The sequence below is a fragment of the Centropristis striata genome, chromosome 17, assembly GCF_030273125.1.
Source record: "Centropristis striata isolate RG_2023a ecotype Rhode Island chromosome 17, C.striata_1.0, whole genome shotgun sequence".
In the NCBI taxonomy this organism is placed as follows: domain Eukaryota; kingdom Metazoa; phylum Chordata; class Actinopteri; order Perciformes; family Serranidae; genus Centropristis; species Centropristis striata.
Window position 1 is genome coordinate 15,915,284 of NC_081533.1, and position 18,093 is coordinate 15,933,376.

General features: G+C 34.6%; 1 protein-coding gene across 1 annotated transcript; it reads left to right on the forward strand.

The window, feature by feature from the left end:
- Positions 1-1,246: 1,246 nt before the first annotated feature.
- zgc:92429 (uncharacterized protein LOC445063 homolog) lies at positions 1,247-15,868 on the forward strand. Its single transcript, XM_059355151.1, has 11 exons — positions 1,247-1,665; positions 2,901-2,950; positions 3,064-3,120; positions 4,481-4,635; positions 6,353-6,456; positions 8,285-8,337; positions 10,361-10,431; positions 11,749-11,851; positions 12,841-12,960; positions 14,352-14,414; positions 14,814-15,868. Exons 1-11 carry the CDS (start codon positions 1,602-1,604, stop codon positions 15,228-15,230), a joined length of 1,257 nt encoding a protein of 418 aa, XP_059211134.1. The 5' UTR covers positions 1,247-1,601; the 3' UTR covers positions 15,231-15,868.
- Positions 15,869-18,093: the final 2,225 nt, after the last annotated feature.

Below are 18,093 nucleotides of genomic sequence, written 5' to 3' on the forward strand. Positions count from 1 at the left end.
TGTAGAAGAAAATCCCTTTTTCCCAGATGAAATCTATAAAAAATTATCTGTTTCATTCTGAGAGTCAGCTTTTTCAAAACCAACATGGCTCAGTTCAAAATTTTGTTTCAAAACAAAGTTCTCATCTCTTCTCTGACAAGATTTTGACATCAGATGATTTGCTACCACTACACTTCATAGTGATGTTTGTTCCAACAGAGACAAGTCTCATCTGTCACTGGATTTAAATGAATGCCTCTGACTGCAGTAAATGCAGAAAAATCTAACATCTTTCATTAAAGGAATGTAATGTAAAAAAAAAAAAAAAAGACTGTCTTCTGATTAGTATACAGCTGTGTGAAATGACAGTAGGTGGTTATGTTGACGATTTATTTTTTAAATGTATTATTACTATTTTTCTTTTTTTATGTGTTGTTGTTTGTTTGTTCAGTGTTGTCTCATTGTGACTACAAGGGTGTATGTGTACTTATGTGTGTGTAAGATAAAAACAAGTTATGTATGTTAATAATGGTAATAACAAGTTTATATACTACATTACTATGTGTTATACATACATATACATAAATATTATTGTTGTTGTATAACTGAATATAGTAAATTAACATAGGGAGAAGGGATTTAATAAGCTTTGACTCCTTTTGAACACAAATAAGTGTTGAGTCTTGTTGTTTCATTTTGTGTTGTTGTCTTGTATTTGTTGTTGTTCGTTTGTTTTTAATTGTTCATCTTTTATTTAGTGTTCAAATAAATTCTCAATCAATCAATCAATCAATTAGTCTAAAAATCAGACTTTTACAGAGAGATTTGTAGCTTTATGGAGTTCATCTCATCTTTAGGGGGGTTCTCCTCCTTTCTTGACTGCTAAACATGCTCAGTGTCAAAGAACTTCACCTAAAAGCTAAAACAGTGCTGCTTTATGATACCTAAAAAAAATACTACAATAAGTTTTAGAATAGAATGAGCTTGTATCAAGTTTTTATAGGAAAAATATAGTGTGTCAACCACTTAGGGATGAGGGGGCTCATATAGTTCTGTAGCCCAGAAAGAGGTAATAAAGCCATGTAAGAGGCATATAAAATCAAATACTATGAAGAATAAAATAATATAGAATAAATGAAACATAATACATCACGAAATGAAGGGAAATGGCTGTAACAAGGTCTGTTAATGCGCTCCTTACTGCTTCTCCTGAGGAAAATGTGTCCCAGTTTGTTCTGGCTGCATTGGACCCAATGAGAGAAAGTGACAGAAATCCAGAAGTTGTTGGTCCCATTGTGGCTGCAGCTTGTGACAGCTGACACTCTCCAGGACGGACGGCAACCCCCACCTCCAGATAAGTTGTGACAGCTGTAAATAGAGGAGGGAGCTGCTATTTTTACCTTCCATCCAGCCAGACCCTCCTCTCTTTCTCTCTTTCTCTCTGCTCTCTCCAGGAGACGCTGCTGGCCCCTTTCTGGATCTCTTCTTTTCTGGCCGGCTGGAGAAACTTCTGGAGGTTCAGGAGCAGCATTAAGACCCGGAGAGAGACGGCCAGAGCTGGAGGAAGATCATCTGAACAGACTGTAGAGAGAAGAAGAAGTCTGAGGAAGCATCAGGCCGACATGGCTCTGCTGTGCTACAACAAAGGCTGTGGAGACAAATATGACGCTGACAAGAACAAGGAGGGTGAGATCCAGTTTTAATTTGAATATTCAGTCCAGTCTGGGTCTGCTGGTTGGTTTAATACTGTAGTCATCAAGTGGAAAGCTGTCTGTGTGCAGGGAAAAATGCTCAAATTATTAAATAAGCTTGTTAAGTTTTTCTTAGTTAAGGTCCATTTTTAATCATTTTTATCACTAAACCCTGTTCAAACCTTCAAAAAGACATCACCTGCTAGTTAAAATCATGATAACTTTCCATTATTTCCAGAAAAAGTGACATTTTTATCAAAATTCAGACTGTATTTGACCCCAAGATTGAGTTTATCTGCTTTTATTTTGAAAGAATGCTCTTGTGACTAGCTTTATAGGTCTTTCCATACACATTAATGTAATAAAAATGAAATGATAATGAAAAAATTGGACTCACACTTGCCAAATTCATCACAAAAAGATAAAATGTATACAGTGTAAGTGGGCCGGGATCAATTTGGGTGTTTAAAGTGACTTTTACTGAATTCAACAGGTGGACAGGAAGCTAGATTTAGGATTATTTTGTTGATTTTGCAAAAGCCGGATAAACAAAATGTTGGTTTGTGTTTTGTCGAAGAGGCTGTGTCATTATTGTTGTGTATTTATTGTGTATTTACTGTGTGAGAGACGGTTTGAGTCCAGCAGCACAGAACAACAGGCCACATGTCACTGGAAGCATGAGACAGCTTCTCTCTAGCAATCGACTTCCTTTTATGGGACGCTGCCTCTCAACTCTAGTGACCCCCGCTAGCAGCTGGCACACCCTGCTGACTCTGTGTGTGTGTGTGTGTGTGTGTGTGTGTGTGTGTGTGTGTGTGTGTGTGTGTGTTGAAATTCTACTTTATAATTTATTTAAAATAATATTTCTACACACCCCCAAAACTGGTTAAACCTACTCTATGCAAATGACATCTGTTTTTATTTAAAACTGTTCTTTCCCCATGTTCTGTCCCCATCAGGTTGGTAAGTTTCATATGCAGTAAGTGAAAATTTTACAATGAGAAATCTTGATATTTCAAGTGATACATGAAAATCTAAAATTGAAAAAGATTTTTTGGACTTAGAACCATGTCTGTATCTCATTTAGAAAGGGTGGTCCCCAGGAGGCACCTCTATGTCCACTGTCCTCACCGGGCCAGATAAAAGAGTGTGTGTTTGTGTTTGTGTGTGTGTGTGTGTGTGTGTGTGTGTCTCTTTATATACACACTGACTGTCTTTTTTCCTCCAAAGACTCCTGCGTCTTCCATCCAGGTGTTCCCATCTTCCATGATGCTCTGAAGGTAAAACTATTAGATAAATAAAACATACAAACACTTTTATTCAGCCGACGGGAGGAAAGAACAACAATTCATGTGTGTGTGTGTGTGTGTGTGTGTGTGTGTTTCTTCTTCAGGGTTGGTCCTGCTGTAAGAAAAGGACAACAGACTTCTCCGAGTTTCTCTCCATTAAGGTAAAAAAGATTATAATGCTGCAGGAAATGCAACATCCTGTGGTAATATCTGGTCGGGATGTTGTGGATATTTACCTTTCAGGTTCATAATTAAGGGAAACTGGGGGAAATTGTAACATCTCAAATTGCACCAATCAGAAACAAGACAGCACAAGGATTTTTGATTTTTGATTTGCATTTTTTTTTTCTCCATCAAAATTATGAAAGTTTCCGTTAGAAAAAGTAACCAAAACGAAGCTTAAATTTGTGATATTTGTGACAAATATTTACTGAAAATCTGTTTACACAGAGCTGAGAACATGTGGAGAGAAATTAATTTATCAGAGAAATTCAACTTGCTTTTTTTCTCCTTTTTATGATTTACGACATTATAGTTTTCTGCACAAAAGACATTTTTGAGTTGTTCATGATTGTGCTGATTCTATAGAGCTGCAGGACTAGGACTAGGATATATATATATATATATATATATATATATATATATATATATATAGTATAGAATTGAATTAGTATTGTATTGAGTATATATTGTAGTGTATAATAGCAGTAAATAGTGAGTAAAATGTAAAAAAGAGGGGAAAAAAACGCCCTGAAACAGCTTGTTGAGGTTCACACGGTTAAAGTGCACCTTCTGAAATGTGACACACAGTTTTAAATCTACTATGCAACATGTTTACTGTAAGTTATCATTTATTTATTTATTTACTTTATTTATTTATTCACAGATACATAGTAAATAACTATATAGTGCAGTAGGTTGTAGCTCCAATTTCCTCTGAGAAGAATGACATAGGAAAAGGTTAATATCATTAACTCTCTGGAGTCAATCCATTTATTGAAAATACACATGTTTTATTTACAGTAATAACTTTATTTATATATGATATGTAGACAAGCTGAGGAAGCCAGTTAAAGTGTAATCATAGGAGCTTTCACAGTGTGACATTTATGTTTCTAGACCATTTTTTAAATATGAATTTTCTTTCTACAATAAAAACTATTACTATTTTTAATTTACATGCAAATAGACTGTTTTGCAGTTTTATTATTTGTTATTTTTTCTGCTGTTCTTTAAAAAGGTACATTTCCATAGAAACCTGTGCCTTTTGTTTGTATTTTGGGTTCCTGACAGCTTTATACTTTGTTAATTAAAATAAAATGAAAAATCTGACTGATAGCCAAGTTTGTGTGGAGAAAAAGGAGCCATGCATGTGATATAAGGACAGACTGAAAGATGCTAAACAGAGACAGAAATTAATGCATAGGAAGTTGACAAATTTGAACCAAAATCTGCTGGACTTCAGAGGTTTAAGCTCTAATGATGACTGCAGACATGTGACCGATCTGTATTCTAACACAGGGCTGCACCCGCGGGCGCCACAGCAACGAGAAGCCCCAGGAGCCTCTGCGGCCGGAGGTGTCATCAGATAAAGGCGAGATTAAACACACCAACGGGGAGGAGATAATCTACCAGGGACCCAAATCTGCTGAGACTCTGCAGAAAGAGAGACCCAGGTGTGTGTTTGTGATTTGCATACGATAAGTGGAACGCGTCTTTCTGCATCCGTCTCTGCTGGTTCTCTGAGGTCAGCACCAGGTCGCCTGCAGCACTCCTGGAATAAATAATTGAGTGGAGAACGCCGTGCATCAGTCCTGCAGGCCTCTGTGTGTCAGTCAGAGCGTGTGTGAATCATTTCCGGACATCCGTTTCTGTGTTAACCATAGACTGTTTATTAATAATGGACGTAGTCACGATGACGTCACCCGTTGGTTTGTGGCCTGTTTGAGGCATCGAGTTCAGTGTAACACTCGTTACACTTTTGCGTCGCCATCTTGTTTCCGATACAGGAAGCATACCATATTTGGATTTTTTTTTATTTTAAAAACTTTATTGAGAAGTTCCAATTACAGTTAGAACATTCATGTCGGATAGAACAAACAAAGTGGCATCACAAATTGAGAAAATAAATAAATTAGGGCCGGGAGTCGATAAAAAAAAAATTAAGCCAATTAATTAGAGACTTTGTAATTAATTAATCGAAATTATTCGCATTTTAATCGAATATAAATATTTGACCTGAGAACAGTGAGAAGCAATTTTTTCACATGGATTTTTAGTATACCATTGAATAATGACTGAATACATAAGCTTAAGCAACAAAAACTTTGTTTATTTTTGCTCAATTCCAACAGACCAGTGCAATTTTTGCCATTAAGTATAGCAATAGCATATTTAGCCGCTAGCTGCTATATGTTTAGCATTGAGGTGATACTTGAGGCTGGATGTGCTGCGGTGATATGTGAATTCCTTGTTGCATAGCAACACAACCATGCTCTTATCGACGCTTCCATCCGTTGGTTTTTAGTAACAAAATGTCCCATCATCCACGGGGCCAACCAAATATTTCTTGAATTATGTTAACAGTATGTGTACATTTGTTATTATCAATTATTTTAATACATTCAAGGTAGTTAATAAATTCACGCTCCAAATCAGGAAAGAAATGACCATATTTGGACTGTGGAGGAGACTACAGCCTCTCTACACCTCAACCTGACTGAGGGAAGTAACTGCTAATTCATGTTAGCATTAACTGGAGCATTAACTGGGAAGTTTGTTTTGGCAAAAAAAAACAAAAAAACGTATGTTACTTACCTCAGAAAACTGAGCAGCGACTCCTTGGAGTGTCTGTTAGTCCAACCAAACGCTGAACAAGACATTTTAATGAACAAAACGTTCAAATAAACTGTCATTAAGTGAAAATACAGTGAAAGGGTCAAAGTTATGAGACCAAACCGATAAACGTCCTTTTTTTTATATCTATATAACATGATATATAACTTTATTGACACGTTGCCGTGGATACATATTGCTCTCCTTCTCTCCTGATGACGGCTCGCCTTGTTAGTGACCTGTCAATCAAAGGTAGCCCCGCCTCAAATCATACGATTCTTTATCTTCTTTTTCATCTAAATGGGGCCATTATTAGAACTATTGACATCAAATTGTGTTGAAGAAGATTTTTTACTAGTAATTGAGAGCATAGTGTCAAGTGAGAAGTTTTCTCATTTTGCACTGAAATTAATTGACAGAATTTTTTTGCAGCCAAACTTGGCGCCCCCTGCTGGAATTTTGGGTAGAGTGCAGCTTAAGGCACTTCCTGGTTTGCCTCCCTGCTCAGACCCGGAGGTTGGCGCCTGGTTTTAACGTCAACGTGTGTTTTCTGTGCAGCTCAAACGAGCCGATGACCAAGCTGCCCCACAAAGTGTCTGCGTCGCTGGTTCAGGCGCTGGAGAAGCTGGACATCAGCCAGAAGGCCGAGACAGAGAAGAAAGGTCAGTGTGTGTGTGTGTGTGTGTGTGTGTGTGTGTCTTTAAAAGAGGTTTTTTTGAAGATGTAAAAACTTTTTTTACATTTCGAAATCAGCAATTCTGGCATTTTTTATTTTTCCTATTTTTCTCTGAGGAAAAAAAAATTCTATCTAGTCTTTTCGGGCTTTTAATGGAATCCCAGAATAATTTTATCTTTTTAAATGAATAAAATCTGAAATTACAGCATCAATGTAAATTAACTGTTTTATTATAAAATTTAATTGGTGTCAAGAATTTTCACAAACTGAGTTTTCAGTGTCCAGTGCAGAGTAAATATTTGAACGTGTTTCCATCAAAGCCCATCTTGTTAAATTAAGCTAAAAATAAATAATAAAAAATAACCTTACATTAGGAAATACTTGAAACAAGTTAATTTAAATTAGAAACAGCTTGAAAGGTTCATACTGCACTCTCATATTTTTGGACTTTTTACTAGAAAATGTGACATAAAACATAGTTCCAGACAAAATTTCAGTCGATTCTTTCACATTTTAAGTAACTTAATCTTCCATGAGTCAACTACAGACAAAAATGACTTGATAAGGAATATTTTACATCAGTTTGAATATAGTTACATTTATTTTTGTGACTGTTTCTGCTTAGATGCAAGTGTTTTTTGTGTGCATGAGTTTAGGACAAAATGTCCAAAAAAATTGAATGCATAATTCAATAAGTTTTTATAAAGATGTCCATTAAAATCCCACCTCATAAAGATATTTCTGTGTAGAATTCGGTCCCAAAAAGGGTTATTTTCTTAAAACAGGTGAAAAAAATCCACCAGAATATTTCAACATGTTTCCAATAGAAATCAATGTAGGAAAAGAGAAACTGACTTCAGAAAGTTCTTCATTCAGTTAATGAGACTTTATTGACTTTTCATACAAGTAAAACCCAAAAACTTTATAATGAGTAAAACATTCAATGAAGCATTCAAGCAAAACAAAAAGGGCAACTGAGGAATTGCTATCATATATCTCATTTATTTACAGTGATGACATTAGAAATAGATGAAAAAAAAAAACGCTCTATACCAAACGGTAAAAGAGACGAAAATAAATAAATAAATAGCAGTGGAGGAAAGTAACTAAGTACATTTACTCAAGTACTGTAATTTTACAAAAAAGTACAATTTTGAGGTACTTTTACTGTACTTGAGTATTTCCATTTTATGTAACTTCATACTTCTACTCCACTACATTTAGCTGACAGCTTTAGTTACTTTTCAGGTCGAGATTTAACATAAAAAATACATTTAAAGTGATTCGACTTGTTTTTTGTTTTTTTTGTTTGTTTTTTATTAAACCTCATAACAGGATATTAAGTAGTTAAAATGAGCCCAATCTTGATAAAATAAAATGCTGCTTACATAAATACATCATATTAATAATCTAATAACATATTTGGAATATATGAAACAATATGAGTGGGTACATTCTGCATAACAAGTTACTTTTGATACTTTAAGTACACTTTGATGTTGATACTTTTGTACTTTTACTTCAGAAAGTTTTGAACGCAGGACTTTTACTATAGTGGAGTCATTTCACAGTGTGGTATTAGTACTTTTACTGAAGTAAGGGATCTGAATACCACTGATAGACAGGTAAAGTTCAATTAAAAGGCCAAATTAAAAGTAAGGGCTTTCTCTGTTCCCCCTTTAGGTTACTTGAAACAAACTGATTTGAACAAAAGACAGAAATGTTTTTTTTCCCACCGTTTTTTTTAAGGAAATAAACCTCTTGATAAGATGTTTTTGCAGTGAGTGATCTCACCTCTCTCTTTCTCTCTGCAGAGAGTCAGGCTGTCTTACCCGGGACCCGCTGCAAGAACTCAGGGTGCAAAACAGTGAGTGTCTCTTTACTGCAGGGGTCTCAAACTCGCAGCCAATTGTGGCCCTCGTGACGATATTTTGTGGCCCTCACCTTGATATGAAAGTTTAATGTGAGTTTTATATGAATAGAACTTTACCGTGTTGTGTGTGGAAGGTCCCTTTAATTACTTTTTTTGTAATTTTGTGTCTTTTTGAATAATTTTGTCTTTTTTAAATAATTTTGTGTCTTTTTTAAAATAATTTTGTGTCTTTTTAAAATAATTTTGTGTCTTTTTTGGTAATTCTGTGTAATTGACACACACAGAAGCACAAGATGTTCAGGAACATCTCTGTACTTCACTGTTGTAAAGCTTATAAACAGCTCCATCTAGTGGACAAGACAGGTAATGACAAGTGTGACCTGTTAATATACAGTCATAGAAACAATGATTAGACCACCATTGTTTATTTAATTTCTTGTTCATTTTAATGTCTGGTACAACTTAATGTGCATTTGTTTGGACAAATATAATGATAACAACAAAAATGGCTCATAAGAGTTTAATTTAAGAGCTGATATCTAGATATTTTCCATGGTTTTATTGATAATGATTTTGGTTATTCTTTGCTTTTGGTTAAATATTTGACATTTCTAATAGTGTTTTTATATCGTAGTTGTGAATATGTTTCCGGCAACCAGTAGATCAATTCAACAAAACTAAATAAAAAACATATAGTTTTGTTAATACCTATTGTAGCTATTTGATAGCAGTGAGAGCATTTTTTGACTTTGACTTTGAACTCAAATTACCTGGGGGCCACTGGAGGCAGTATCAAAATTACAGAAAAAACCCCAAATTACTTTAAAAAGACAGATAATGACCAAAAAGACACAGAATTAACAAAAAAGACACAACATTATTTAAAAAGACACAAAATTACTAAAAAAAGACACAAAATTACCAAAAAAGACACAAAATTACCAAAAAAAGTAATTAAAGGGACCTTCCACACACAACACAGTAAAGTGCCATTCATATAAAACTCACATTAAACTTTCATATCAAGGTGGGGGCCACAAAATATCGTCACGAGGGCCACAATTGGCCTGCGGGCCGCGAGTTTGAGACGATGTTCTAAACCCTTTGACTGAACATAATGTTTATTACAGATTTAAGCATAATACCTGGACACACAGGTCCTCAGCTTTTCACATGATGTTCAACACTTCTGCTATCTCCCCATACCCCTCTAAAAATGTGACTTTAATCAGTAATTCTTTGAGGCAAAATACTGGAATTGTTTGACTTGGACAGCAAATGTTTTCCCCAGTGAGATCAGGTCACAGTGTTAGTAGGTATTGGTGGTGTTCAGATTTTTCTGTTTTTGTGTGTAATCATTTCTACCACTAAACCCTGTTCAACTCTTCAAAAAGAAATCACCTGCAAGTAAAAATCCGGTCTTTTTTCATTATTTCCTGAAAAAAGTGACATTTTTATTAAAACTTCAGACGGTATTTTAGCTAGTTAGTTACCAGTTCCTCTGCTTTTATTTTTTAAAGAATGCTATTGTGATTAGCTTTGTAGGTCTTTATGTACACATTAATGTAAAAATGGACTCAAACAGGACACATTCATGACAAAAAGAGAAAAGGTACACACTGTAAGTGAGTTAGGATCAATTTTTAGTGTTTTAAGTGACTTTTACCGAACTCAACAAGTGGCTAGATTTAGCTGTTGTTTTTTTAGTTGTTCTCCCCCCTAAATATCTCCCGCCCCTCTAAAAATGACAAAAATGTGACTTTAATCAACAATTCTTCAAGGCAAAAATAATCAGAGTTGTTCGACTTGGGCAGCAAATGTTTTCCCTATTGAGAAAACATATTTTTTTTTGTTTCTGCCTGCAAAACAAACGCCTCCGACCTGCAGATTGAAACAAACAACAGAGCTGACTGGTGACCTTCTGCTGTGACTGATGGCCAGAGGCGTGAGGAGAAACTGTAATCTGTTCCACATTATTGATCATCTGTGATCATTAGCATTGTGTCTGTGTGCTCAGATCTATCAGGGCCAGGAGACGGAGCTGGAAGTCTGCACCCACCACCCCGGAGGACCCGTCTTCCACGAGGGGTGAGACACAAAGACACGTTTCCTCTTCTTCACTCCGGATATTACAAAGAGTCATCATGCACGATAACAAAATCATAATTATAATCTCTGTTTGCATGACTCTCTTTCTTTCAAACCATAATTGGTTTACGAAGAGGAGATTTAAAAATAAAACTGAAGGCTGTGTAAGCACAGCAAGAAACACAAAATCTTAAGATTTAGTTAATTAGTTACAAACAAATATGCAACATTGGACTTTAGACAAATTAAACTGCTCTTTTAAACTGTTTTATGGCATTAACTTACCAAAATAAGTGTCTCTGGAAAGTGAAGCCAATGCAGAAGTGCCTTAAACCTGCATTATTACAGACAGCCAGCAGGAGGCGACTCCACTGGCTGCAAAAAACTAAATACAAATCTGATTGTATAGAAGTCTATGAGAAAATTACCCTACTTCTCACTTGATATATTATTTCAGAGTGAGACACAAAGACACGCTGCTGCACGTTTCCACTTCTTTACTCCGGATATTACAAAAATCATTATTATAATCTTTGTTTGCTCTCTTTCTTTCAAACCATAATTGGTTTACAAAGAGGAGATGTAGAAATAAAACCGAAGGCCATGTAAGCAAAGCAAGAAACACAAAAGCTTAAGATTTAGTTAATTAGTTTAAAACAAATCTGCAACATTAGACTTTAGACAAATTAAACTGCTCTTTAATTTTTTTTTTTTAACTGTTTTTATGGCATAAACTTTCCAAAATAAATTTCTCTGGAAAGTGAAGCCGATGCAGAAGTGTCTTAAACCTGCATTCTTACTAACAGCCAGCAGGAGGCGACTCCACTGGCTGCAACAAAAAAAAAAGTCTGATTGTATAGAAGTCTATGAGAAAACTACCCTACTTCTCACTAGATTTATTATTTCAGAGTGAGACACAAAGACACGCTGCTGCACATTTCCACCTCTTCACTCCGGATATTACAAAGAGTCATCATGCACTATAACAAAATCTTAATTATAATCTTTGTTTGCATGACTCTCTTCCTTTCAAACCATAATTGGTTTACGAAGAGGAGATGTAAAAATAAAACTGAAGGCCGTGTAAGCAAAGCAGGAAACACAAAAGCTTAAGATCAGACAATTAGTTAAAACAAATCTGCAACATTAGACAAATTAAAGTGCTCTTTGAATTGCATAAAGTAAATGAGCCTCACTCTCTGTTTTGCCCTTGAGCTACATATCTTTGAATTTTCTTTGCTTGTTAAATCTGTTTTATTTTGTGATTATCAGTCATCACAGGTTAGAAAAAGCTTGTAACAATTTGTTTTTGTGCAGGTATAAGTACTGGAGCTGCTGCTGCATAAAGACAATAGACTTTAACGCTTTCCTGGACCAGAAAGGCTGCACCACAGGAAAACACCGCTGGATCCCAAAGCAGGTACATGTAACACCTGTAATACTGAATGAATGGCAGGTAGAACAAAAGAACGTGGTTTAAAGTTATAAAGAGATGTTTTATTTTCGTATGAAGTGCATACTTACTCCTCTTCTTACTCCTCTTCAGCTGTTGATTAGAAAACAGCCAAAACACACACAAGTTGAAACAGGAGAAAGTCTGTAATTGTTCTTTCCATGAAGCTCAAACTTATACAGATTAATGTGACAACATCATCCCTTCATGAAGCTTATAATGTTAATTTTTTTTTTGTTTCAACTGTTTTTATGGCATAAACTTTCCAAAATTAGTGGTTCTGGAAAGTGAAGCCGATGCAGAAGTGCCTTATACCTGCATTATTACTAACAGCCAGCAGGGGGCGACTCCACTAGCTCTAAAAAAAAATAAAAAAAATAAAAAAAATAAAAATCTGATTGTATAGAAGTCTATGAGAAAATTACCCTATTTCTCACTTGATTTATTATATCAATAAGCATTATATTATAGTTTATGGTCTCAATTATTAGTTTCAAATCTTCTTTAATGCAGCATGATTTTTTATAAATTATGGTCCCATTAATGTAAACACGGATACTGGTTGAAAATCAACTAATAACTAATGAAGAAGAGGTGAGATTTAATAGATTTAATAGGTTTGTTCTTCTTTTCACTCCTTTACAATCATGTAAACCAAGGTTGACAATTTATTTTGCTTTATGCTTTTAATTTTCTGTAAATAAAACGTGTTTGTATGATAATTTCTCTTTTTTATGCTGTGTGGTTGATTATAGATAGTTATCTCTAAATTATAGATAGTTATCTCTAAATTATAGATAGTTATCTCTAAATAAGGTCACTTGTGGCTTCACAAAACCCAGATGGTGACGACCAAAATGTCAAACTTGAGGCCTGATATCTCCAACTCCAAATCATGTACTTAAGCTCAAATATCCAATCTGTTTTCTTTGTGACTGACCTTTGTGTGTTTCCAGGACAAGAAGAAGGTGGCGTGTCGACACGACTGGCACCAGACAGGAAACAATGTTGTCGTAACGATTTACGCCAAGAACGCAAACCCAGATTTTTCCTCCATAGAGGCCAACCGGACAGTGGTGAGTGTTTTACTCAATGTGCATTTTTTTGAAGATTTGCATGATAGAAAACACCAAAATTCGATTAAACTTTACACTGCAAAATAGGTGTGTCTAAAAACCAGATAAGAAATTAACTCTTAAAACAAGATAAATTATCTAACAATTCTAAATCTAAAGGTTTTTTTTTTATCTTGGTAAGAAACAAATAACTGTCAGGTCACTCTGCTTGGGCCAGTTCATCGCTGCTTGCAGCTTTAATTTATCTTGTTTTAAGAGTTAATTTCTTATTTTAAGTGTTCAACATGCTCATTTCTAGATTTAATAATCTTAATTTAAGAAATGTTGTCAAGTGAAATTATCTGTCCATGCAGCAAGATCATTTCCCTCAGATTTAGTTTTTTTTATCTTGTTTTAGACACACCTTTTTCACAGTGCAGAAAATACACATAAAAGCTTTTACATTCAATTTTTGTCTTTTTTGATAAATAGTTAATGCGTTAAACGGGAGATGGTAACACTTTTTCTGAATAAATTCTGACACAGAGAACATTTAACTCACATGACTGATCAGCTGTTTCCGCTCTGACATGAAAGAACAATTATTAATTGTCCAATTGAATCAGACTTTGAAAAAGACACATTTTCTTTTGTGGGTGGCCAAAGTTGTCCGATCAGCAACTTCTTTTTTGTTGTTGTTTTTCTCTCTACTTCTTCTACTGTTTTCTGACTAATCTCATTTTTCCAGAGTTACCAGACTAACTGAATTTCCCTTCGGGGATAAATAAAATAATTTTAATTTTGATTGATTTGATTTGACAGTTTAGCCTACAGCAATACATTACACTGCCATCTTCTGACCAGATTACATTAATGCACCTTTGTTTATTTGCTCTGAACCAGTTGATGGAAACGTCCCTAATTCACATTTACTTTAATGCAACATTTCCAAATTTCGCTTTAAAATTAATTTAGACTTTAATGGAAACACGGCTAAAGACGTGTGTTTAATTGAATAAGCAGAGTCTATATTTTTAGAAGGTAAAAATACAGGTAAACCTTTTTTTTTTTTTTTTTTACCTGAAAAACCTTTAAACATGCTATTTGGCAAGTAAAGGATGAAAAAGCTGATGAAATAGTTGTTGTTTTTTTCCCTCTAAAACAGAAATAAGGTTACAGAAATCTACATGAACAGGAACTTTTTTTTGCAGAATTCAACCAAAAATAGTCAAATTAACTTTAAAACGTTGCAAATCAGATGCGTGATGAGAGGAGGCGGGGCTATGTGGGCACTGCAGTGATGTTGGAGAAAAGAGATGATACTGCGGAAAAATATTGTTGAAATCATTTTAAATATGTCAAGAAATGATTCATTAAATAAGAATATTAACTTGTTCTTCTTTTCTCTTTAGCTCTCATGTCAGCTCCAGTTTGAGAACGACAAGATTTTCAAGAGAGAGTTCCACTTCTGGGGCGTGAGTACCGGCTAAATACCATAACTCATAACTCGGTGCCTTGCCGTGTCTCTTTACTGTCAATTAATACAGTATGTTGCTATGTGTGAGTCTGAGTGTGAGTCTGAGTGTGTGTTTGTGTGCGTACGTGTCTATGTGCGTGTGTGTACATGTATGTGTATGTCTACGTGCAGATGTGTATTTGGGGATGGGAGGGGTGGGTTTGTCATTTTTATTGTTTCTTCAAAAAAAAAGTGTGTTAAATATGTTACATTTCTATTTATGAAAAGCACTATATAAATAAAGTTTGATTGAACTAAATTACACAATTTTTTTTTTATTTTTTTTTACGCGTGAGCCATTATCTGACATATTCAGCCTCTTACAGAAGACTTTTGTTTGGTTTCTCTTCCGTTCCAGGTGGTTAATGTGAAGCAGAGTTCGGTCAACATGGTCCCGTCTAAAGTGGAGATCACTCTCCGTAAGGCGGACCAGGTGGCCTGGGGCAAACTGGAGGACCCCAACTACAAACCGGAGCCGGAGCCCGTGGAGGACTCCGTCAGCGAACCAACACAGACTTACAACCCCGACCACGACATCGCAGACGATGACATCAGCGACTCGGACGAGGAGTGGGCCTACGACACGCCGGCTAACAAGAAACCAGGGGACAAGGAGACGGACGAGCAGAAGAAGAAAGAGGAAGAAAACTTAAAGACGAAGGAGGTGGAGGAGGAGATGAAGAAGGCGATGGAGGAGAGGAAGAGGGAGGAGGAGGAGAGGAAGAGGAGGCAGGAGGAGGAAGAAGGCTACGAAGACATGCCGGACCTCGAGTAGCTCCACTAAGATTTGGTCTCATTTAGCAACAACGATGCAAAATATTTTGTAATGAGGAGAATTAAATGTTTAATACTGAAATAATTTGATTCCAACTCTGTTATAGGAACCTGTACATATCAAACAAAACAACTAGAATAAACTGGATGAACTTACAAAGAAGAAATAAAGATTTGTTTGTTTCAAAATGCCTGTTTTTTGTTTTGTTTTTGTTTTTTTTGTTTTTTGTGCCTGTAGAGAAATCTACAAAGAAGAATGCTTGAAGAATGTTTTCAATTTCAATTCCACAGTTAGCTGTTTTCAATTATGTCAGAATGTAAATGCTGCAATGAAAACTGTATCTTTCTACAGTTAGTTAGTAGTCAACAACATTAGCAGATTCTTGTTATTGTGTTGTACAGTTTGAAGCAGCAGTGTATCCAAATGCAACCAATAGATGGTGAAATAATTGAAATGGGCCACAGATGAGTTTTACGTTTTGGACATCCTATGCTGCTTTTCTGAAAGATTATACCATAACATGCATCAACAGACTCTAATAAGGCAGATTTATGAATTTGAAGCATTTTAAGATTTTCAGAAATAAAGAGTCAAAGATAGCATGGTGTTTTTTTGTCCAATTTTTCGTCATCCCATAATATGGTGTTTTACTGTCATTTATGGACAAACTATGTTTTAATACATACACATATTATATTTTAATACAGACTACAATACATATATATTTTTAGTATTTCAAGACATTTTAAAATTTGACCATTTTTGACAAAAATCGACATACTATAGAATGACATTTTTCAAATTTGAGACATCCCTTAATGTGTTCTTCTGTCATTTCTGCTCATATTTTGCTCTAATACGTATTTACAGACTATAATGGGGTCATTTCAAGCATTTTTAGGCATTTTAAAATTTGACCAATTTTGACAAAAATCGACATGCTATAGTATGACTTTTTAGTTTTTCTTCAAATTTTGAACATCCCTTAATATGATGTTTTTCTGTAATTTCTGGTCATATTATGCTCTATTATGTATCAACAGACTATAATGGGGTAATTTCAAGCATTTATAGGCATTTTAAAATTTGACCAATTTTTACAAAAATCGACATGCTATAGTATGACTTTTTCTAAATTTGGGACATCCCATAATATGGTGTTTTTCTGTAATTTCTGGCAATACTATGGTCTAAAATGTATAAACAGATATGGTGTTTTTCTGTCATTTTTGGAAATATTATACCACAAGATGCACCAATAGATTCCAATAAGGTAGTTTTATTAACTTGGGGCATTTTAAAATGTTATAAACTTTTTATGAAAATACATTTTCATGCTATAATGGCGTTTTTAAAAAATATATCTATTTTGACATTTGATTATATGGAGTTTTTCCGTCATTTTTGGAAAAACTACACCATAATATGCATCAAGAGATTCTAATAAGGCAATTTTATGCATTTGGGTCATTTTAAAACTTTACGACTTTCTTCCCTTAAAAAAAGGTCATACTATAGTTTGCCGTTTTTTTAATTTTTGGTTTCCTTTTCATGAAGCTTGAGTCACTCTTCTAAAAGTGAGGATTTGGTCTAATTTGCATCAGTGAGGCAAAAAAACAAACAAAAAACAACAACTTCAATAAAAGGAATTTCTGTAATTAATCAAATTAAATGTTTATTTCTTTGTTGGTACAATCCTAATGTAATGTGATACTTTATGTATGTTTGATGTATGTTTTTCTCCTGGATGAAAATAAAGATTTTTCTTTTTTTTCAAATTTCTGTCTTTTTAATCTCCATGTCACAACACACACACACACACACAAAATCAATGCCATAAATATTTTTTTTTTAGATTAATCATCCATTTAAAAGGCTAATGTGTCATTTGAGCATCTGCTGGTGTTACAGGCTGTTCGCCTTTAGCTCATGAGTCATGCTGTAATTCTATATCCACGCATGGTTTTCATTAATATAAGCCTATTGTTTATCTGCAAACACATCCTACACGGTATTAGTCACTCACCAGCTTTACTACAGGCAAAGACAGATTGATAGAGGATAGTGTGTTATGTAACAAGCATTGTTAAGTCCTACACGAAAACCAAAGATTGAGATTTTAGTTTTAATACCTCAGTAAATGTGTTTAAAACTGACAAACAGTGGTGAAATGTAATTAAGTATAAACTACGGTAGTTTAGTATAATTTAGAAACTGTACTTGAGTTTTTCCATTTTAAGGGAAAAGCATGAATCTCCAGATGTGTCGATTCTAAATGTTTATGATAAACAGAAGGATGAGTCTTCACTTCTAAACCTAAACAAACTATTTAGAAATCCTCTTGGATCAGCTGAAATATGATGATTGCTGTAGAATAAAATATCCAACAGTATATAAATGAGTTGAAATTAGCAAATTAAAGTTCTACAAAAAAGGATGAGTTAAATGCAGAGGTTGAATTAATGTGGGATTAATAAAGGATACGTCTTATATCTTACAGCAGTGAAATGCAGCATAAACACGAAGGCAGCAGTAATATTAATTCAGAAACATGTCTTTAGGACACATAGGGAACTTTTTACTGCATAATGAATACGTTTAATTTTGATGGGGAAAAATCTTGCTTATTTTTAGTTTTTCAAATTTTGACTATACTATAATATGGTGTTTTTTAAATATATTTTTTTGGACACAAAGTGCCATTCTAAGTTGTTTTTAGGCATTTTTGAACTACTACACTATAACCATTTTTTAAAAACTTTTTTGACATACTATACTATGACCATACTCAATGTTCCCTTTAATACTTTTTCCACCACTGCCGCTGCTGCACTGTTTTCAGAAGAAGTATTCTCGAGACTAA